General features: G+C 31.6%; 1 protein-coding gene and 1 long non-coding RNA gene across 2 annotated transcripts in view; one reads left to right on the top strand and one right to left on the bottom strand.

Annotated features, from left to right (window-relative positions):
* nrv1 (nervana 1) overlaps nucleotides 1-20,194 on the bottom strand; it is a 45,261-nt gene that overhangs the window by 4,639 nt on the left and 20,428 nt on the right. Inside the window, exon 3 of the mRNA XM_014247223.3 lies at nucleotides 40-297. Coding sequence (XP_014102698.2) covers nucleotides 40-297 — 258 coding nt within the window. The remainder of the gene's footprint in view (nucleotides 1-39; nucleotides 298-20,194) is intronic.
* The window catches only part of LOC118682291 (uncharacterized), a 79,294-nt gene continuing 71,438 nt past the window's right edge, over nucleotides 12,339-20,194 (top strand). Inside the window, exon 1 of the long non-coding RNA XR_004978040.2 lies at nucleotides 12,339-12,606. This is a non-coding gene — a long non-coding RNA (uncharacterized lncRNA). The remainder of the gene's footprint in view (nucleotides 12,607-20,194) is intronic.

Raw genomic sequence — 20,194 nt, 5'->3', positions numbered from 1 at the left:
TAGAAAATTTGAGGTTGTTTTTTTGTATATGAAACTCACCAACGAGAAATTGATCAACCAAACCCGTCCAATAGGCGCCCTCGACTGGCTTCTTTGTATCGAATTGTATAACCGAGCCGCGTTCCGTCTCGTTGCTCAGTGGACGAAAGCCCAAACCGGGATTTGTGCCAATCAATGATCTTTCCAATTTCCAAGTCGGTTCTTTGTCGCTCAGAGAGGCGAATAGACCCTGCATGCAGATCGCAAATAAACCGGCGAGTACGATGTAGAAAATAATGTAGAATAGCATCAGCTGACCTGTAAGTAAAGATGCGGAATGTTAAGTTAGTTAAATTTGATAAATGATATAAACTAGTATTTTCTAAATTAATGGTTGAAACTCCGTTATGTATTTTAATAATCCCTTCTTTCTCGACAAAGAGTTCGGTAGCTGGCTCAGATTTAGCTCAGCCTTATAAGTATAAAACTATTAGAGACTAGAGGAAGTTTTTGGAGACATAAGAATCTGTAGAGACGCCCCTAAAAAATTGACTATAGAAACGAACGTAAACCTTTAATGTCCTGTTTATTTTAAAGTTGCTATTAAACTCAGAGAACCTGGGTTTCGAAATGAACATGTGTCTGAACATTCGGAAATCTTCGCACGCTTTGATTTTATACCGGATCTTTTGGATCATGGAGTCGTCAAACCAAACTCTGGCGGTATAATCTCTGCCCAAATATCTGAGAGAGGAGAGTGGTAGTGAAGGTTGATGGAGGAGTATATTTTCAGGAGCTCTCTATCAACTTCAGTTTCAGGCTTCCTGATTACTACAACTTTTTTCAAACCGAGGTTGTTACCATTAAGGTAGCGGTAGATTTACTGCTCCAGAGTGCAGCCTTTTTTAAAGAACTGACTATGAACGTACTTTTTGATGAGACTAGTATGGGTGCCAGTCCTCAGCGGAATCGCAGGTAACTGCAAAGCTGACGAGCTGATATGGAAAGGCAGCTTAGCCATGCTATCAGTAAATTTCTTGGGTTGGTGCTTCGCTTTCTTCTCGCATTTTACTACGGTAAAGCTGGGTTTCGTGGGAGCTTTGCCAACGTTGGGCGACCATCAGTTCTTGCACTGTCGCAGAATTTTAAAGACTAACAAGTCCTTGTGCTATCCGCATCAACGTTGTGAGGTTAAAAATCTAACCGGATGCGAGCTGTAGAAGCTGTATAGAAGAAGGTTAGAAACATCTCAGCACTTCCTTTTTGATTGTCCCACCTTTGAGATCAAGTCTTAAATTCTTTGTTGCTTACACTTTCAGATACCCCACTGAGCTAGTGGAAATAGAAATTAAACGCCTAAGCAGATTTGTATTCGTCTCATGGCGCTTTGACGACTTATAAGATCGGATACAGGAATTCTAATTTTTTGGCTTCACAAAGGGATACATTTAGTAGTCCAAGTGCCAGCTCCATCTTGAGGAGCAGCCATCGAACCTAACTTAACCTCTCGAGTTAGCCTAGTAATTACGAATTAGTATCACTGATACACTTTCCTCTCGACTTACGCGCTTTTACTAGTTTAAATTGTAGACCCTGGGTGTCCCGCGGAAATTATGTGATAAACAAATCGCCTTAGATTTTAATCTGTCCTAATGAATGTTTTGGCATTTGACCAAGTCTGACATCGCCTTCGCATATCAGTTTAAACACTTTAACTTTATCTATTTTCTGAAATTAACTGCTTAGCTAGCATACCGCTAATAATTGTTGTAGGGTGTCTCAATTTCATTGCAACATTGTTGTAATTTATGTCTGTGACAACTACGTCGAATATTTTCCCATTTTTGCGCATTAAAAATTAATATTCCAAAAATACTATATACGTACAAATATTTTGCATGGATTTTTGCAATAAACATTTGCAACGACACTTTACAATCGACTTTAACTTGGTAGGTTTTATTAGTTTTGTTTTTCATATATACTTTTGCATACTCGTATGTGGTTGTTGTTGTGTTGTTTTGTTTTTGTTGCTTGTAATCAGTCAGCGTAATGGAAATGAGTTACTTGTAATCACAAGTGAGGTGTTTACTTCGCAAATGAAACGTGTGCACGAGCGTGTTATTCATAACGGTCGATAGTTTCTTGCAATATATTATTATGATAGCAACTTAGGGAATGCAGTCAATAAATAATTTACTGCACATATGACATATATTTGTATATTAAGTGCAGTTTAAAGTGTAAATACGTATTAGTATGTGTGTATAAATATTATATACTGGCTATATAACGCCAAAGTGCTGGTAATCTAAATAGCAAAACCGCATCGCGTTGGCGTTGGCGTATACGTAACAAAATATTTTCAGAGCATATTTACTTATATATACATATGGATATATATATGTATATATTTACACATTGATATATATATATGTACATACACATAAATATAAATGTTCATATGCGGTTTTTAGTTGATTTCCGTTATTGCTCATGAAATATTCAGCTATGCTAAACAAATCGCTGTCTACTAACACCGCAGATAAGTCAGACAATTGTTTTTCATTGTCAATTTCGTAAGCTAAAATTGACTATTAAAGATGCTAAAAAGGTCGTCAGGCTCTTAAATGCTCATAAATAACTAAGTGGTTTGTTTTCAAAAAGATTTCTTTATCATAAGTACACCAGATTAACACCGGGCGTTGTTGAGAGATAGCAGAATTGTTGGTTGCTAAATATATAATTATGTAGACACATATGGGGGTGCTTTTTTAGAGCTGTAGAAAATTTATTTGAAATAAAATGCAGGAAAATTATAAAGATGTAGTTGTTAAGGTAGGAAACTTGGTTGGTACATCAATTGAGCAATGATTTTGATGAGTTTTTTATTAAATAAAAAAATCGCTCGAGGGTTCCTAGACGACGTATTGGAAGTTGCTCACATACAACTATTTATACTGATGAACTTCATCAGGAGCACAGGTTGATTCAGAGAGAAGACAATAGAGTCAGGGAACATTAGATACAGAGTTAGATTGGAAAACTAGATACATATGTACAGAACATGCAGAAAATATTTGATAGTGATTGGATCATGTGCCTAGTTATCACTGCAGCAAATTCGAAAACCCGTTTAAAGGCAAGACTCATTCAATTGAGCGAGTACATATTAGAAGCCTCTAACTCAAAAAATATTTGAGATAATCATTTTAAAATTTAGTAAGGTAATTTTAATATAGAATTGACATAGACTCTAAGATATGCACAAAATACATTTTTTTTTGTAATTTCACATTTCTTGTATCTTATTAAACGTAGCACAATAGAACGAGTCGGCATTTTCAAATATATATATTTTTCAAGAGTTTTACTACAATTTTTGAATTAAAAAGTTTAATGTTTGAAGCGTCTAATCCTTATTTTCCCCTTTAGTAGAAAATTGGCTCATCGTTAAAGATCATTTAACGATCAAAATTTCAAATTGTTAGTTTCTTGCAATACCATTATATAGGAAATAAATGTACACATTTTTTAAACTATGATTTTTTACCTCAAAAAAGCACCCTCTTTATGTTTTTAAACTCGCTGAAAAAAATGTTAGCAAACTCATATTTATACTAATTAAAATAATTTCTGCTTAAACAGGTAAATAAATATTTATTTTCAGTCACATACATAGTATATAAAATTAACTATGCATATACATACATACATATATACTAAAAGGGTATATAAATTTCCTTACAACTGCAAGTAATCAATTCACTCACAGCCACACTGTGTGTTGTTAAGTAGCAAAGTATATAAATTAAATGTTGACGAGTTAAAATAGCAACAATGAGGCGTTGGCAACAAAACGTGCCATGAATCAATAGTCATGCTGCCGTAAAGTCATTTTATCACAGGTAAATGGAAGGCCAATCATTTAACCGCACTTTAGCTGAACTTACGCCCATACGTAGGTATGTATGTATGTATGTATGTATGCATGTATTATATTGTAAGTTTACATATTTATATTTGTATAACAATATCAGAACACTCGCAGTTCTATACTTATTTACATACATACATATATTTATATTTTTACATATTGAAATATGGGCTTTTAAAGCAAAAGCCACCACAATTAAAATATGCTGAATGCTGATTCATTATAATAACTAAGAAGAGTGAAAATATGTAATTATCTTGTTTCGCTTTTTCTTTTCAAAACAAAAGAGAAAGGAAAAAACATATTTGAAGTAAAAACAATTTTGACTTGTACAAATTTATATATTAAGTAGTAAATATTTTTAAATATATTTTATTTTGATGGAAAGTGTGCAAAACTAATTAATATTTTCGGTAGCTCGTTCCTAAAATGATTTAAAAGAAAAAACAAATAATTACTAAAACATATAAAATATTTGACAAGAAAATCTATTTCCATCATATTAAGCCCGCACTGTAGCAAAAACAAAAAAATCTCACTATACATTTTTATTATTGCCTTCCTTCTTCTCTTGTACTCCTCTTGAGCTTTCGTAATCATTTTAACGATTTATTAAATTTAGCGTACACTTATTTAATTTATGTCTTACTACTTAGTTTCTTCTGCGAACTTACTATTCTACATATAATATTAAATATGCTCATTACCAGCTTAAAGCGCATTCTCGCATTAATCTTTCAGTTTTGGGAACAGATAAAATCCATATATTATTAAATATAGCGAATAAGTTAAGAGGCATAACTCGTATGAAATTAAACAAAAAATTAATTTTTATTTTTTCATATTCGAGATAGTTTTTGAGTTACAGCCTTTCAAAGTGTAACCGCTCAGTTCAATTATCAGTTTATCTATAAACGAGTTTTTCTCAAAACAAAATTTTTTAAATTTGCTTGAATGACAGGCTTGACATCTAATCGGAGACAAATTATACAAATATTGTCACTTATATGGGCATATTTTGTATACCATGACCGACCTGTTCGAATTAATGAAAAATCGAATTTTGGCATGACAAAAACGACCGAAATTGTTGGTAAAATTCAACGTAGTTTTTAAAAACGCTGCCATGTCATCAACTTTTGATTTATTTTTCGGCCCTAGGTGAGTCTATAAGAAAAGAGCGAAGAATCTTCTTTTCAAATATTTAATTTTTTTCATCGAAAATTTTACTGTGTATTCTTAAAATCTGTATACCTTCAAATATTCAAAAAAAATGATACAGTGGTTTTTTTAATTCCCGAATTAGACTTTTCTGACTGCATACACTAAGTGTGTTTTTTTAACGGAAAAATCTCAAATTTGATCAGCCTGTTTATTGCAATATTTATTATTATTTTTATCTTTTGCTGCAATTTTTTTTTTAATACGCATAAAGTAAGATAATAATTTTATCGTGTATTTATTTTCTTCATTTTCTGCAATAAGAATCTACAAGTCACCTTGAACGTGAAACCCACAAAAACTATGTTATTTTCCCCATATGTGCGGAATTAAATTTAAATATCACAATTAAACGTAAACATATATATAAAAGTTTATTTATATATACTTATACATGCAAATATAATATATAATTACTTCTATAAATATAATTTGCATTATTGAGTCAAATACTTTTTCTTTCAATGTTGTAGAACAGCACATAATTATTTAAAATATTTCACAATTAAGAACAGGGTATACCAATCCTACACTGAAGGAAATGACAATTGAAATATTTGGCAAATTACACCTCAGGTAATGTAATCAGCTATAGGCAAGTGCTAAATGGCAGTTTTGAAGCCTTTTAAAATTTCTTAGACTATATACTTGTATGTATGGTATGTACGTATTACAAGTCTTCGCTGACGAAAGTTCAACTAAAATAGTTGACATAAATAAGTCCAACCTTTCTTTAGAATAGCTTAATCTTATATCTGTATATATAATATATTATGTGAAAGATTCACTACAAACTAGCTTATTATTATATATATTGTACATAAGTAACATTAAGAACAGCTGTCTAAACTGAATTAATATTTTATACGAAGCATTATTTGCTAACAATTAAGCGTTTGATATTTTAAAACAGCGCATTTTTCTTTAAATACATGTCTAAGTTTAAATTGTTTAAAAGTCTGAATAACACCTGTATTTGCAAGCATTTGTTGCTTTTCGTTCTAACTATGAATATTATACATATATTCATATGTAAACTCATGCTTAATCGTGTATATTCCTGTATACTCAACATACATTCAATTAGTTAAGACAAACCTTCTTACTTTTGTAATAATATAAGTTATTTATTTTATTATTTACTTTCATTATTAATTTAAATGTATTTATTTTAATACTTTCCTTCTTTAATTATTTAAATTTGTGTATAGCTATGCAGTACTTATTTATTTTGATATTTCACGCACAACATTTTGCTATTTTGCGCAACATTTGCTCTAGCAACATGTGTCTGCTTACAGAGAACTTATGTACATATATTTTCTCTGCTGCTTTGTTAAGCAACAAAGTGCGTCGCGCACAGCTGACAACGTCAATTCAAATACCAACAACTTGCTGCATGCGATCAGCTGTTCATTTTGTTATTGAATTATTTTTGCTGTTGAATTTTTGTGAAAATTTTAGGCATAAAGTAAATAATTGATTAATTAAATGTATTTTAGTAAAAGTTAAGCCTAAATAGTGGAAAAGTGCGATATGAAAATGTAAGAATAAAAAATGAGTGCAAACTGTGAATAAATTGTGAGTTAAAATAAAAGTTATTGGCATTTGTAGAACAGCAGTGCACGGGTGATATTCAGTATAAGGTATTTACATACATATGTATGTATATCATTATTTTAAAAAAAAATTAGTTGCTTTATTAATATTTCAAATATTATAAGCAAAAGAGTTGAACAAGTGGCTCAGCTCGGTGAAATTGTGCGCGAGTGTCAGTTGTTATAGTTATTTAACGCGTAAAAAACATACCAATATCATAAAATCATAAATCTGTGTTGTATTGTGAATTTGCATAAGATCCACAAATAATTAAAACCCATCACAAAATATTAAAAAAAATTTTTTTAAGAAGACTCGAAAAGACAATAAAACTCAATTGGTTTAAATTCTAAAGAGAAGATTATAACAACAGTAAAAAATAAAAGAAATAGTGTGAGTGAGCAAAATGAAAAAATTTAAGCTATAAGTTTCATATTTGATATTTGAATTTATGTTTTCAAGTTTGCTTTTTAGCCGCAGAATAAATATCACGAGACAGCTACAATCATTTATCCTACTTCATCAAAATCTTTCCGAACGATCAATTTACTAAAGTTCAACGATTTTTATTCTTATTACAATGGTAAATACACAAACAAAACCAGTTTTGTCCGGCATTTTTTGTATAACCAATATTTTTTTAAAGTAAATATGTACATACACACGTGCGTACTTTTGTTATACAGACACGAAATTAAAGCAAGCTCAGTGTGATCAAACGAAGTCAGCTTCAATTTTAATATAATAGTATGAAATTCTGTGTAAGGTAATTCATTTGATTTAATCTATTCTGTTATTTACTAATGATTTTTTCCTCGTTGCGTTATTATACACAAAATTAAAGTTGTAATTCAGCTTTGACTTCCACAACACGTGTCGTTAATGAAATTGTTGCTGAATTTTTGTTTTTATACCCTGAACAGGGTATATTAAGTTTGGTACGAAGTTTATAACACCTAGCAGAAAAGAGCGGATACCCTATAAAACATATATAGTATAAATGATCAGCGTGACGAGCTGAGTTGATTTAGCCTTTCTATCTGTACGAGTATATACGAGTATGTGAGTTAGTCTTTTAGTTATTAAGATATTGTTCGGAAATTTTGCACATGTCATTTTCACCACAAAAAGCTGTTCATTTGTCGGAATCGCCGATAGCGAACCACTATAGTATATAGCAGTTATACAAATTTGTCAATTAAATTTAAGTCCTTCTATGGAAAACTTTTTAATTTGACAAGGAATCTCCACGAAATTCGGCGTGAATTCTTGTTTAAAACAACGCTACAATATTCGAATATACTGTTCAGACCGATCGAAATCAAGCTTTTGTATGGAAACTTTTTAATTTGTGAAGGGTATTCTAGCGTCGGTTAACGTTTGTTATAGGTTTTTTTTTTTTACAAAAGTAAGGAAATAAGCACATGCATATGTATGTATAAACTTACAGTATTAATTTGAATATTTATTAAGTAGAGTGTGGGCAACTTGTTTTGTAATCGAAAATCAACAATTAATCAGTGTCATTGCATTTTTGCCGTTAAGTGTTGTTGCCGGACTATTTTAACAATTTAAATGTACTGAAATTATTTTAATAATAATAATTCTACCTACTAAGCTAGTTAGTTGTTTCTCGAAAATATTTTTTGCCTTCAACATTTAAACCCTACCTAGAACAACTCAAATTGGCTTGTATGTGTAAGCCGCACATATCACTGAAACAATGAAGCAGCACTAACTTATAAAATTGACCATGAAGTGTATACAATTAAATTGCATAAAGCACATAAATAAGTAAACAAACGTTGGCTTACCTAAATATCCTATAGTATATAGATATATATCTAGGTAGCTGCTACGAGTGAGGTATGCGTCTTTTACTCGAAGACAAAAGATATGTATGTGCATACATATGTATATATTTTCATTATTTATATACATATATATGTCGGCCCATTTGCCATGTGGTGTGACCTCGTTAAACACGTTACGCATCGTAAAGGATATTTGTATCCCAGTACAGGGAAAATGTATGTTATGTATAGACAACGAGAGAGAGCAACATGTGCCGTTGTTGCTTCGCTGACACCAATACACACCGGGTAACAGCGTCCAAGGCGCCAAAGTGTCGTTTAAATGATATTCTAAAAGCTGTTAAGCAGCTAGTATGTGAGTGTAATAATATATGTATATACGCATACGATTTGTACCTATTAGATGAGGAGGTAGTTGAAGTTGTCAACAAAGTGTTACATTGAAAGTACTTAGAGACATTTGATTATGAGCTAATGTGCCCTGGTTGGAAATTAGACAAATATGTGTACTAATTATTGCTGAGAAAACTTATAGGTGACCTATAAGATATAAATATACTAGCACCAGGGTATGAGAGATAAACTAGAAATACACTTTGTGGTTCTATAGAAATGCTTTGACGATATTTTTTATTGCGCTCCTCAACCGAAATTATAGTAAATATTATGGTTATATTTTTTTTTTCCGAAAAAGTTTAATTAACCGACATACTACATGAATCTACCGAAAAGTAAAAGAACAATTTAAATGTCGTAAAAGTTCAGATTACTTTGAAATTAGTTGATAAGTAAAGGTATTAAAGATTTATGAAATTCGCTAGGAAAAAGGTTGAAACTTGTAGAATGTAGATTATACTGAGTTTTAGATCATATTCGTAACATTTATACTTATATTATATAGTTTTTGATTTGCCATATATAGAACGCAAAAATAATTAGCTTGGTTGTTTAATGGCTTGGAACAAATTATTGTGTGGTGAAAATGAAAATGTAGGGAGTTTAATGATCTACAAAAATGTCTAATATTATTTTTTTGCTAACACGACTTATTGTAAATTTTATTGAGATCAAAGTCTAACCTTAAATCATAAAAGATAATTTTTAAATTCTTTTATATTTTTCACTAAATAAAATCTTAAAATCATAAAATATTAATTTAATATCAAAATTTACCAGAATTATTTTTCGGTATTTTCGGTGATATTCGGTATTTTCGGTGATATTTTCAATCTCCGAACAAAGTAATTTGAAAAGTGGACGTTTATTCATCATGCGGATTCTGTAATATGCATGTTTTAAAGCTAAAAGGGATCTGTGTAGAGGCCGAGCTAAACAAAATCTGTGATCGCTATTGATTTTAAGCAGAGTTGCCATTCACTACAAAATTAGTATGAAAAATAGTTTTTAACGTTACCAGCAGATATTTGATAAATTAAATACAATAACTTTTTGTTTTTAGTTATTATTTTATAAATAAAATTTTTATTACAAGATATTTTAAACAAAAAATATCTTTAGTAAATTTAGAGTTATAATGATTGTGGTGTAAAACATTAGTCTAAATAAAGTAGTGTTCTTTCCGTTTTTCTAGATCTGACTGACTTGTTGATAAGGGCTTAGTAAAGCTGCATCTTACCGAACACCAATCTATTAAAAAGTTTAAGAAAGCAAGAAATTGCTGTAGTGTACATTAAAATATATGCAGTATTCAAATTCGTCCACACATAAATTTATCGAAAATTGTTTGAATTAAAAGAAGCCTTGCCTATTGACTTCATAACAGAATTGCCTATGATTTCGAACACAAAGTAATTAAGAGATTCAACTAGGGAAAATATTGCACTGATTTCATCTAATAAGGTCTTGATGATGCACTGTTATTAAAAAGAGCGTCCCTCTAGTCAACCGGAAGTTCGAAAATATTTATATTCGTTTCATATGGGGGCGAAGAAAAGTTTTGACCTGATTTTACCCATTTTTGGCATAAGGAATGCTTTCATCATAAACATATTTTTCCAAAATTTCAATACTAGACCTCACAGACTGACCGATATGTTCGGTAAAAATATCTATATGTACTGAGGGACATATTTGGTTTTTGTGTCCTTGAAGAGTTATAGTCCGATTTTGACGAAATTTGCGCGTAAGATGAAATACCTTGAGGGCTTTATTTGTGAAAAGTTTTATTTAGATAATTTCATTAATGTTTTATTTGAATACTGTAAAGTTAAAAAAAAACAGATGATATTTAAAAATTTATTTTATCAGAAAAGGGCGTGGTGTCATCTGAATTCGCCCATTTTCACAACTTATAATAGAAATGCTTGGATAACCTTATAAGATTTCACCTATGTTAAAAGTGGGTCGGTACCATGCCCATTGTCAAAATTTTACAACTGCTGCTATAAAGCTCCTCTCTACCCGCTTGGCTGTGAAATTTAATGCTTGTGGCGCATTTATTCAGTGAGTTTACGCATTTTTGTTTTTTAACATAACTGTTATATGGAGAGTGGGCGTGGTTACTGACAGCCAGTCACCCGGTTTTCAACTCGACTCGTTAACCAGATCATTTATATATACTCGTACACAACACACAACATTGTTCTCTGTAGCAATATGTAGCAAGAGTTAAAGTAAAAGTAAAGTAAAAAAGTAAAAAAAAATTATTGCTTCATTCAATTCAATTTTATGTTTGCATGCTTTTGCATATTGCTACAAAAGCAAATTATACGTTCCAAAGGTTCACTCAATCAGCCTGTCTGGTCTTAGAGTTCTCAGATTCGTATATGCTATATATGCAATATTGCACATAAATTTATATACAGTTGCATGTATCATTAGCCAAAAAAATTATGACGGATAACTTTTGTAACATTTGGGGAAAAATTCGAAATGAAAGCAAATCCGAGAAAACAAAAACGTGAAGAACAAATAATATTTGAAGGTTAAACACACCCACACATAAAGGTGACTATCCTAGTTATTTCTCGATTACACTTCCCGCACATTATGCTATGCGCTGCCTGTTTATTTATTGAAAAAATGTGCGCACATGGCAACATAAAACATTAAATATTTGAGTAGAGCATACAACTGTGTTGTGTTGTATGTACAAGTACAAGAATTAAGGATGTGCTTACGAATAAAGTTTTTACGAAAACTTTATATTGATGACGTAAGCAAACGTCGCAAGTAAATACCTACGCCATATGCTGTGTTAGCGAACGTTAGCAGCGTTTCTCGTTCAATTTACTGCTACTCAGTTACTTGAAACGCCAAAACTGGGGAGTGTACGCAGTGTTAATGACAGCTAGCATGAGGGTGGTGGGGTCTAATGTGTTCAAAGGTGTGTGTATTTTTTTTGTAGACCACAAACGTAAACACACAAACGCTTAAAAAAAAATATTAAATTACATAGACAAAAAGATCGATTGCCTAGCCTAAAAACGCGCAAGCGAACAATGCAACAATAGAAATCCGCTTTTAGGCGCTTTAAAGCTGCTTTTTGTGTTACAGGCAAATGCTGGGCGCCATAAACCACAAAACGGCGTTAAAGTGCACTGGTTACAGAGCTACACAAGGCATACGCGTCTACACTAGTTGGCGGTAACTCTATAAATGTATGTATGTATGAGTGTGGTGTGTGTGAGGAAACATGTCGATCGTCCATGAGCTTCAATCAGTTGCGCCGCGCTCGACCAAAGGCAATAATTGGGCATAATTGAAAATTAACATCTACGAAATTAGCGCGTAGCAAAATTGCAACAACAACGCACCTGCGCAAACCTGCGAAAAATCTCAGCATACCAACGCCGGACGCAAGTAATTAACATACAACCATTTTTTTTTTTAGCCTCACTCAGCAAATGGCGCTCCATTTACAAACACACACCAAGTCCACATAATTGTCATACTAAATAGTATCAGTGTCATCAGTCAGTGTTAATCACTACACTACACCACTACTGAGGTCAAAGTATAAGAAAAAACTTCTTTCTTCTCACTGAGCAGTTTGAGCCGTCCGAAAGCGGTTTAATTCAGCTGAAACTCATTCAGGTAAGAATTAGTTGGTTAATTCGTAAATAGCGCTTGCGGGTATATAATTAATGCTGCACGATTTGTGTGCGTAGGGTGTGTAGGGCAAAAGCGCTGAGGTGCGATACAAATATAAAAATTATATATATATATTATCAATATATATAAACTTTGTTTTGTGCACTTTGAAAGCTAAGCGCGCACTCGAGCGCTGTAAATAAATAAATATGCGTGTGATTCTAAAATTTCTGAAGAAATGCTGTGTGCTAAGAGGTCGATATCTTGGACAGTGACGCACAGTAAACCCGTTTTTTGTTTGTGTAAACTAAGATATTCTATTTCATTAAAATTTACATATTTACATATATTGAAGAACACTTTAATTGCAATCTTCGTTACTCTTTTATTTAAAATCAAATTTACATATTTTTTCAGTTAACTATTTAAATTTTCAATATATTAAATTAATTAAGGAGTTGTGTTATTTTTTTGGGTGATTTTTTATTTAACTTTTAAAGATATTCTTGACCAAAAAAATCCCCACCATATAACAATGGGAATTTTTTTTAGATGTGTGGTTTTCAATGAAGCAATACTTTTGTCGAAGTTGGTATTTTTAACAACTGTTACTAGATTTATACTCAATTCGGTTGGCCATTTTATAATGAACAGACTTACTCCAAAATAGCATTTACAAATCGTGTAAATTTATTACCAAAATAATGGTTCGATGCGCTGACTCCAATATTCGGTCGATATAATCGCCACAGAGAGTTGGTAATTCGAGCAACCATTGATCGGTTTTGCACCACGTTTACTCTTAGGGATAATGCGCATCCTCTGAGACGCCGTACAGTGTGCATCTAAGACGCTATTGCTGCCGTGAAGCAAAGTATCGAAGAAGACCCGATTGAGTCCATCCGCCATACTGCCCAACAATTGAATATGTTCTCTTCGACTTTAAGGAAGATTTTGCAGAAGGATCTTGGTTTGCTGACTTAAAATAACCAATCCGAGCAAGAATTGAAGCCGAACGACCATTCAGCGCGTCGCACGTTCGGTGAATGGGCCCAAAACAAGAAGATCACCGATCGATAATCGATTTTCACAATAAAATTTTACTCAGCAATGTAGCTCAATTTTGGTAGAATGTGTACACTAATAAACCAAATAGTCGCATTTGAAGTGATGATAATCCATAAGTAATTGTTAAGATGTATTTCTTCAAAAATGAAGCCGGCTATAATGTTACAGTTAATGGAGAATGCTATAGAGCCATGATTAATGACTTTTTCACGCCTAAGTTGGACGATGTTAATGTGAACGACCTTTAGTTACAACAAATACCGCGCTTCATGACATACAGCAAAAAAATAAATATATTGAAGAAAACTATCGGTCATCTCTATCTATCTATCGGTCATCTCGCTTGATTAATCGATTATTATAAACAAAAAAATACAAAAATAAATTCGAAATCGACATTTTAAAAACCATTTCCTTCCCTATTATATGCGCAGAAAATCTTCATCCTCAATCTTCTATTCAAGTAAGGTACTCGTGTACAATAAGGTACTTGTATATACATATTTATTTCTTAACATAAACCTGTCGAGAATTTCACAAAAAAATTCTTAGCATCGAACGAAATGTGACTTTTTGAATCAATTTCGTGCTTAAGCCGCAAAGATTAATTTTTTTGTAATAACTAAGACACATAAGTAGCTCAGAAAGCCTCCTACAAGTATAAAAGACAACTTGATAAAAAATAATTACAGGACCGAAAAAAATCTGTTGCCAACAGTTCGCACACACTTTACAAATCGACGTCAATGACAAATGATAAAATATCATTCGGTATATTTATTTAAGTTTTATGCAATTAAAAACTTTAGTTACCGCGAAAACAACAACAACGTTTGATTTATTCAGTGAGCAAGTAAATAATTGCCAGCGTCGCTCTGATGACGAATAACGAGCGAACGCGCAAGCTGCCTTCTCGGATGCATTGTTTTCTCTAATGAATATTCTTTGTTTCTCCCTTTATTGTTTTATATGTAGAGTCTGTATTATGTGTTTAATTTAATTTATTCATTGCGCTGCGGCTAGCCGGTTGACGATTAGCGTCGATTAAGCGTTGGCGGTTTAATGTGACGTGCGCTTGATTTGCTCATTGTGTTCATGTGTCTCAACTATTGTTTATCGAATTTTTTTTTCTAATACTTTTTTTCTCTGTTCTTACAGCTGAGTTATTGAAATCGCAAGTCGTTTTCCGTATATTACGTCCCCACATGTTATTTTCTTTGTCATGCAAATGCCATTACGCGCTTCAACTTGCCAATACCCAAGCAATTAATTGAATTTCTTTGAGTGTCAGCAAATATCAGATCACTAAATTTTTTTTTTTTAATTTCCTATTCTTTAAATGTGATGTTTTGTCCATTTTATCACGCAATGTGTTGAAATTTACTCGGCGGTATCTCAGATTGTTCAATTATCTTATTGCAAATGCATTCGTACTAAACTGTCGTACAAATATATATATATATGATTACATTATTGTTGGTATAAAATTTAAGGGGTTATACTATTTACACTTGGAAGTCCGAAAACGCGTTGTTATGAATTTTTTTTAAATGCATATTTACAAAATATTATATACTTTTATAATTGACTACTCATTTCAAAATTTTGGATTCTCTTAATCCGATAGCTGATCTCCAGGAAGACTTTCGAAAAACGGGTCTGGCGGTGAGGAATACTTTCTGCTTAAAATTGTCTCAAATCCAAAAACAAAAAAAAAAAATTTTTGTTACTATAGATTAATACAGGTCCATCGACCAGTCAAATTTTTGATTTTGAAAAATGGCAACTTTCTCTGTTTTCAAAGACGGTGAGGAAAATTTCTACAAAAGGTTGAATCGATTGACTTGAAATTTTCACACGATTTTCGTAGATATATTTGTCTGGTCTTAAAAATGCGCTCATATCTGCGTTAAACTTTGTGATTAGAACCTGATATATATATATATATATATATTTTGTGGTTGTAAATAAGTCACAGTTATTTAGATTTATAAAAACTTTGCCAAATTTTTCTGAATTTTCTATTCTTCTTTTAAAAATAAAAAGTTATGAGGAATATCGGACGAATTTTTTACCACAAGTGGAGGCACTTAAGTCATTATTAGGCGCATTATGCTCCATAACCTTACAATATATAATCATATTTCAGGATCCTTTATTAAGGCTTCGATATAACTGCATTAGTGTCGAAATTTGCTTTATAGACGGAAAATGTAAATGATTAGTTTTGTAATTAATAAAATTTATATAAGTTTTATTAGTAGCTCATTGCAGTTTGTTTGAATTGCTAGACATCGTATAAAATGAAACTCAACCTCGTTTTTTCTATAGAATTTCACTGTTCTAACTTTCGTACCCACCACTGTAACCACCACAATGGTGTGTGGCGCTACCAGCTCTGTTGGCTGATTAATTCCATTTCATAACATGTTGCATTTAGCTTGTTAGCATTTTCAGCAACACTTTATGTGCGTGCAAGTAATGAACGAGTAGATGGTGTGAGACGTTACGTTCTAACAATTTAGAAAAGACTTAGGTAAGGTGCGTGTAAAAATCTTCTTCAAGCAAAAGCAGTGTACTAATAGAAATTCAATATTATATTTTTAGTAAAACCTTTTTTCTGAAACTTTTGGTAAATAGTCATACTTTAATCATAACCGTTACAATTTCAATTAAGGGTATACGCTACTACCAGTCAGAAAGCTTCATAATGGTCGGTAGCCAAATTACTTAGAAATTTGTATTAATTTGACTCTTTTCTCGTTCCAATGGTCCTTTTTGATATATTAATGTTCAGCCTTTCCGGCCACCGCAATAAAAAAATTATCCAACTAACTTACTCTTATGATTAATTCTACAATTGGCTTATGTAAAACAATAAATATTCGCTATTTGGTTGATTTTCCTTTATTTACTTTTGTCATTAACGTATGCTGACTCGAGTCTAGTATATACGGGAACTAGTCCCTCACTTTTTGAGATATCGATTCGAAATTTTGCATAAGTCCTTTTCTCTCATATTGGCTTAGGCAATGTTACAATTTTCGAAAAATTGTTCAGAATGGACCTTTATAGCATATAGCTGCCATACAAACTGATCCTTTAAAATTAAGATAAAGATCTTTTAATACTCTCTTATGCCATAAGAAATGCACCTGTAGACGCTATTATAGCTTCGGTGCAGCCGAAGTTATTGTTTTTTCTTAATTTTTTTATAATTTTAAATTTTTAATAAACAAAACATTCGTCGCTTCGTGAACACCCCTATTGTCGTTTTGCAGCTGTAGCGCCGTTCAACGCTTCACCCCTCATTTGACCTTGAAAACTTCTTTGCTACACTACTGCTATTTATCAGCGCATTATCAAATCTTCAATTACAATATTTATTCTATACATATAAACTTTACCGTAAACAAAACTCACACGCACACACCCACACCTGCCTTGCATAAACGTATGATTTTACAGCGGAAAGGAAAAGAACAAGCGTTTATAAATTATTTATTGTTGAATAATGGAGTTTTAGGTAGACATTTTTATTTTTATGTGATTTGTATTGTTGTGTGAAATAATATGATACGAGTATCTAAATAAAACAATAACAATTTGACAACAATAACGATTATGAGTGCGATATACACTTAACAATAATAAACTGAAGTGATGACTGCGTTATTATGATAATATGCATTGATTATACACATATGTGTGTGGGTGTCGACAAAAATTTGAAATAATCCGGCATATAGAGAAAGAAACGTGGAAAATGAAGACACAAGCGTAGAAAGTTTTCCATTGCAGTCATTTTTTTCGTCAAATGAATTTTATTTCTATATCTACATATATTATTTACGTAGGTATGTATACCCGGTAGGAAATTTTTTGACAAAATTTTTCAATAGAAATCACTTTATGTGACCACATGTCCTGAAACCTGAAAATTCTGGTAGGAGTGACGCTAAAAAACTCGTAATATGTGTAGAGTCAACCTTAATTCTGCTTAGTTAATTTTTTTACGATAAATAAAATAAATGAAGATTTACGAGCTATTTTTCGAGCTCTTCATAGACCTTAGAGTGTGAAACCTATATATCATTTTACTAAAAATCTGTTTTTTTTATAAATAGGATTTTGCTTCGGAGTGGTTTTAAAGTTTAATACTAAAATTTCTCTGAGACTTGTTTAGGCGTGCGATTTTAGTTAATTTTCGAAATGTTAGTTTGCTTCTCATAATTTTAAGCTACAAATTGTGGAAATATTAACGTATTATATACTCTTTTGAATTTCAAAAAAATCGCACATACATACACACATATATGGAATATACCATATATCATTGAAAATATTCTCCGAAATTTCGAAGTTGGTAAGGCAAATAGGTTCAGAGTATTTCTAGTTGTATTTGTAGGAATTTTTTAACACAGTGCATTCGGCACTCAAAATTTTAAACACGATTTCCTCATAACGCTGTTTTTAGAGTCGGTGAGGAAAATTTCTCCGAAACGGCTGGACCGATCTGCTTGAGCTTGAGGTAATAATCGAAGGAATACGATTTTTGATAATAGAATTAAATTTTTTAAGCCTACTTTCTTCACAAAAAACGGTGAGAAGCCATAATTTTGTAATAAATCAAAATTCTGACTATTCTTTCGTTCATTACCTGTTTTTATCTATAGTTATAATATATATTTTTTGGTTTTGGGATTCGAAACAATTTTAAGCAGAAAGCCTTCTTACCGTAGACACCCTTTTACGTAGGTTCTCTTGGAGATCGGCATCGGCATTAAAGGAATCAAACTTTTTTGATGAAACACCGATTATTAAAGTAGGTATATTAAACTCTATAAATGTAATTGTTTTATATATTAATTAAAGAAAATGTCTCTTCAAAATAAAAAAAAATTACAAAAAACGCATTTTTATTTTATTATAAATTCGGCGATAAACTATTTCTGCTGAGACACATGCCATGTCACTTTTTATACCTTGAACAGCGTATGCTAAATTTGTCACGAAGTTTTGCAACATCCAAAAGGAAACTTCGGATACTCAATAAAATCTATATTTATAAACTATCAGCGTTGCGAGCGTCTCTCTGTCACATTTTTTAAAACATTTTTCCTTTGACTCACTATGTGTTTAGCCTTAGTGTACTTGTATTTTTAATTCTCTGCTGTTGCCAGCTGTGATGACAAAGTCTTTCATAATTTTAAGGAACCACTTATAAATTTAGCTAGAAGCACCTTCATTTCAAAATCGCTTTAATAATTTGTAAGTGGAAAAATTAAGCGCCAGCTGTTCTTAATTATGTCGTTATAAAAAAATAGAAAAAAAGTAAACACACATGATATTTTATTTCCACAGCTATTACATATATATGTATAATATATATAAATAGTACTAAATGTCTACATATGCTTGTATATACCTAAAACAACAAAGCATTATCATCATAGCAATGTCAACATATCAACATAGACTCAATGTTTAAGCAGAGAAATAACTAGTCAAATGGTGTCAGCTTGTTTGGCGATTTGGGGACTTTACAAAAATATCATATGCACATATATACATACATGACGTTGAACTTGACTGCTCATCAGCGAAAGTGCAAGTTTCGTTTTCGTTTTCAGTCATTACATTTGGAATTGAATAATGGAGATGAATGCATCTATAGTATGTACGAGTTCATATGTTCTTGATTATTAAGTATAAAAAAACGCCAAAAAATTTTTTTGTTGCTATTATTGTAAATCATGTTATTTTACAAAAGTAGTAATATGACATTTTTATTATTTATTATATAATGTTTTCACTTGAAGTCACGAAAATTTCCAAAAAAAATTTTTTTAATTTCCAAATCATAAGTACTTAGAGATTAATCTAAAATCAATCGGATAAAAAAATTAGTTTTGTAAATAGATAATCCTGAGCCTGATCGAAACTTTTTCAAAAATTAAAAAAATGGCGGCGTCAGCAAATATTATTTTGGGACTTTAAAAAATCGACAATTTTGAAAAAAAAATCCTTCAATCCTTTATTATGTATTCTAAAACCTGCATAAATTTCATTAAAAACTACTAAGCGGTTTTCGAGTAACAGTGGTCACCAGTTCAAAAAACATAGAAAAACTCATTTAAAGTTTCACCTATTTGCTCCCGAGCGCTTTGAAGTGCCCGAGCGCGCTTTGTTATTTGTCGAATAACTCAAAAAGTAATTATCGGATGAACTTGAAATTTTCAAAGAATATTTTCAAGATATTACACGAAAATCTTAACAAAAACAAAATTGATTTTTTGAAAATTCTGACTACCCTTAACCCTTTAAGTATAATGCCATGAAATATTTGCTCAAGTGCGTTGGTTTACACTGCAATCCCTTAAAAATACCTCTAACGTTGACATAAGTTAAACTATTTAGGTTATCTATATTTCGAAATGTCTGTGGTTTGGAAGGGTCAGTTTGTTTTCTTTAATATATTTTTACCTTTCAAATATATTAATTTTGGACAAATTTTCTTTAC

This window comes from Bactrocera oleae, chromosome 3 (genome assembly GCF_042242935.1).
Source record: "Bactrocera oleae isolate idBacOlea1 chromosome 3, idBacOlea1, whole genome shotgun sequence".
NCBI classification, from domain to species: domain Eukaryota; kingdom Metazoa; phylum Arthropoda; class Insecta; order Diptera; family Tephritidae; genus Bactrocera; species Bactrocera oleae.
The sequence above is the reverse complement of the archived record's forward strand: the minus strand, read 5'-3'. Positions and strand labels throughout refer to the sequence as shown.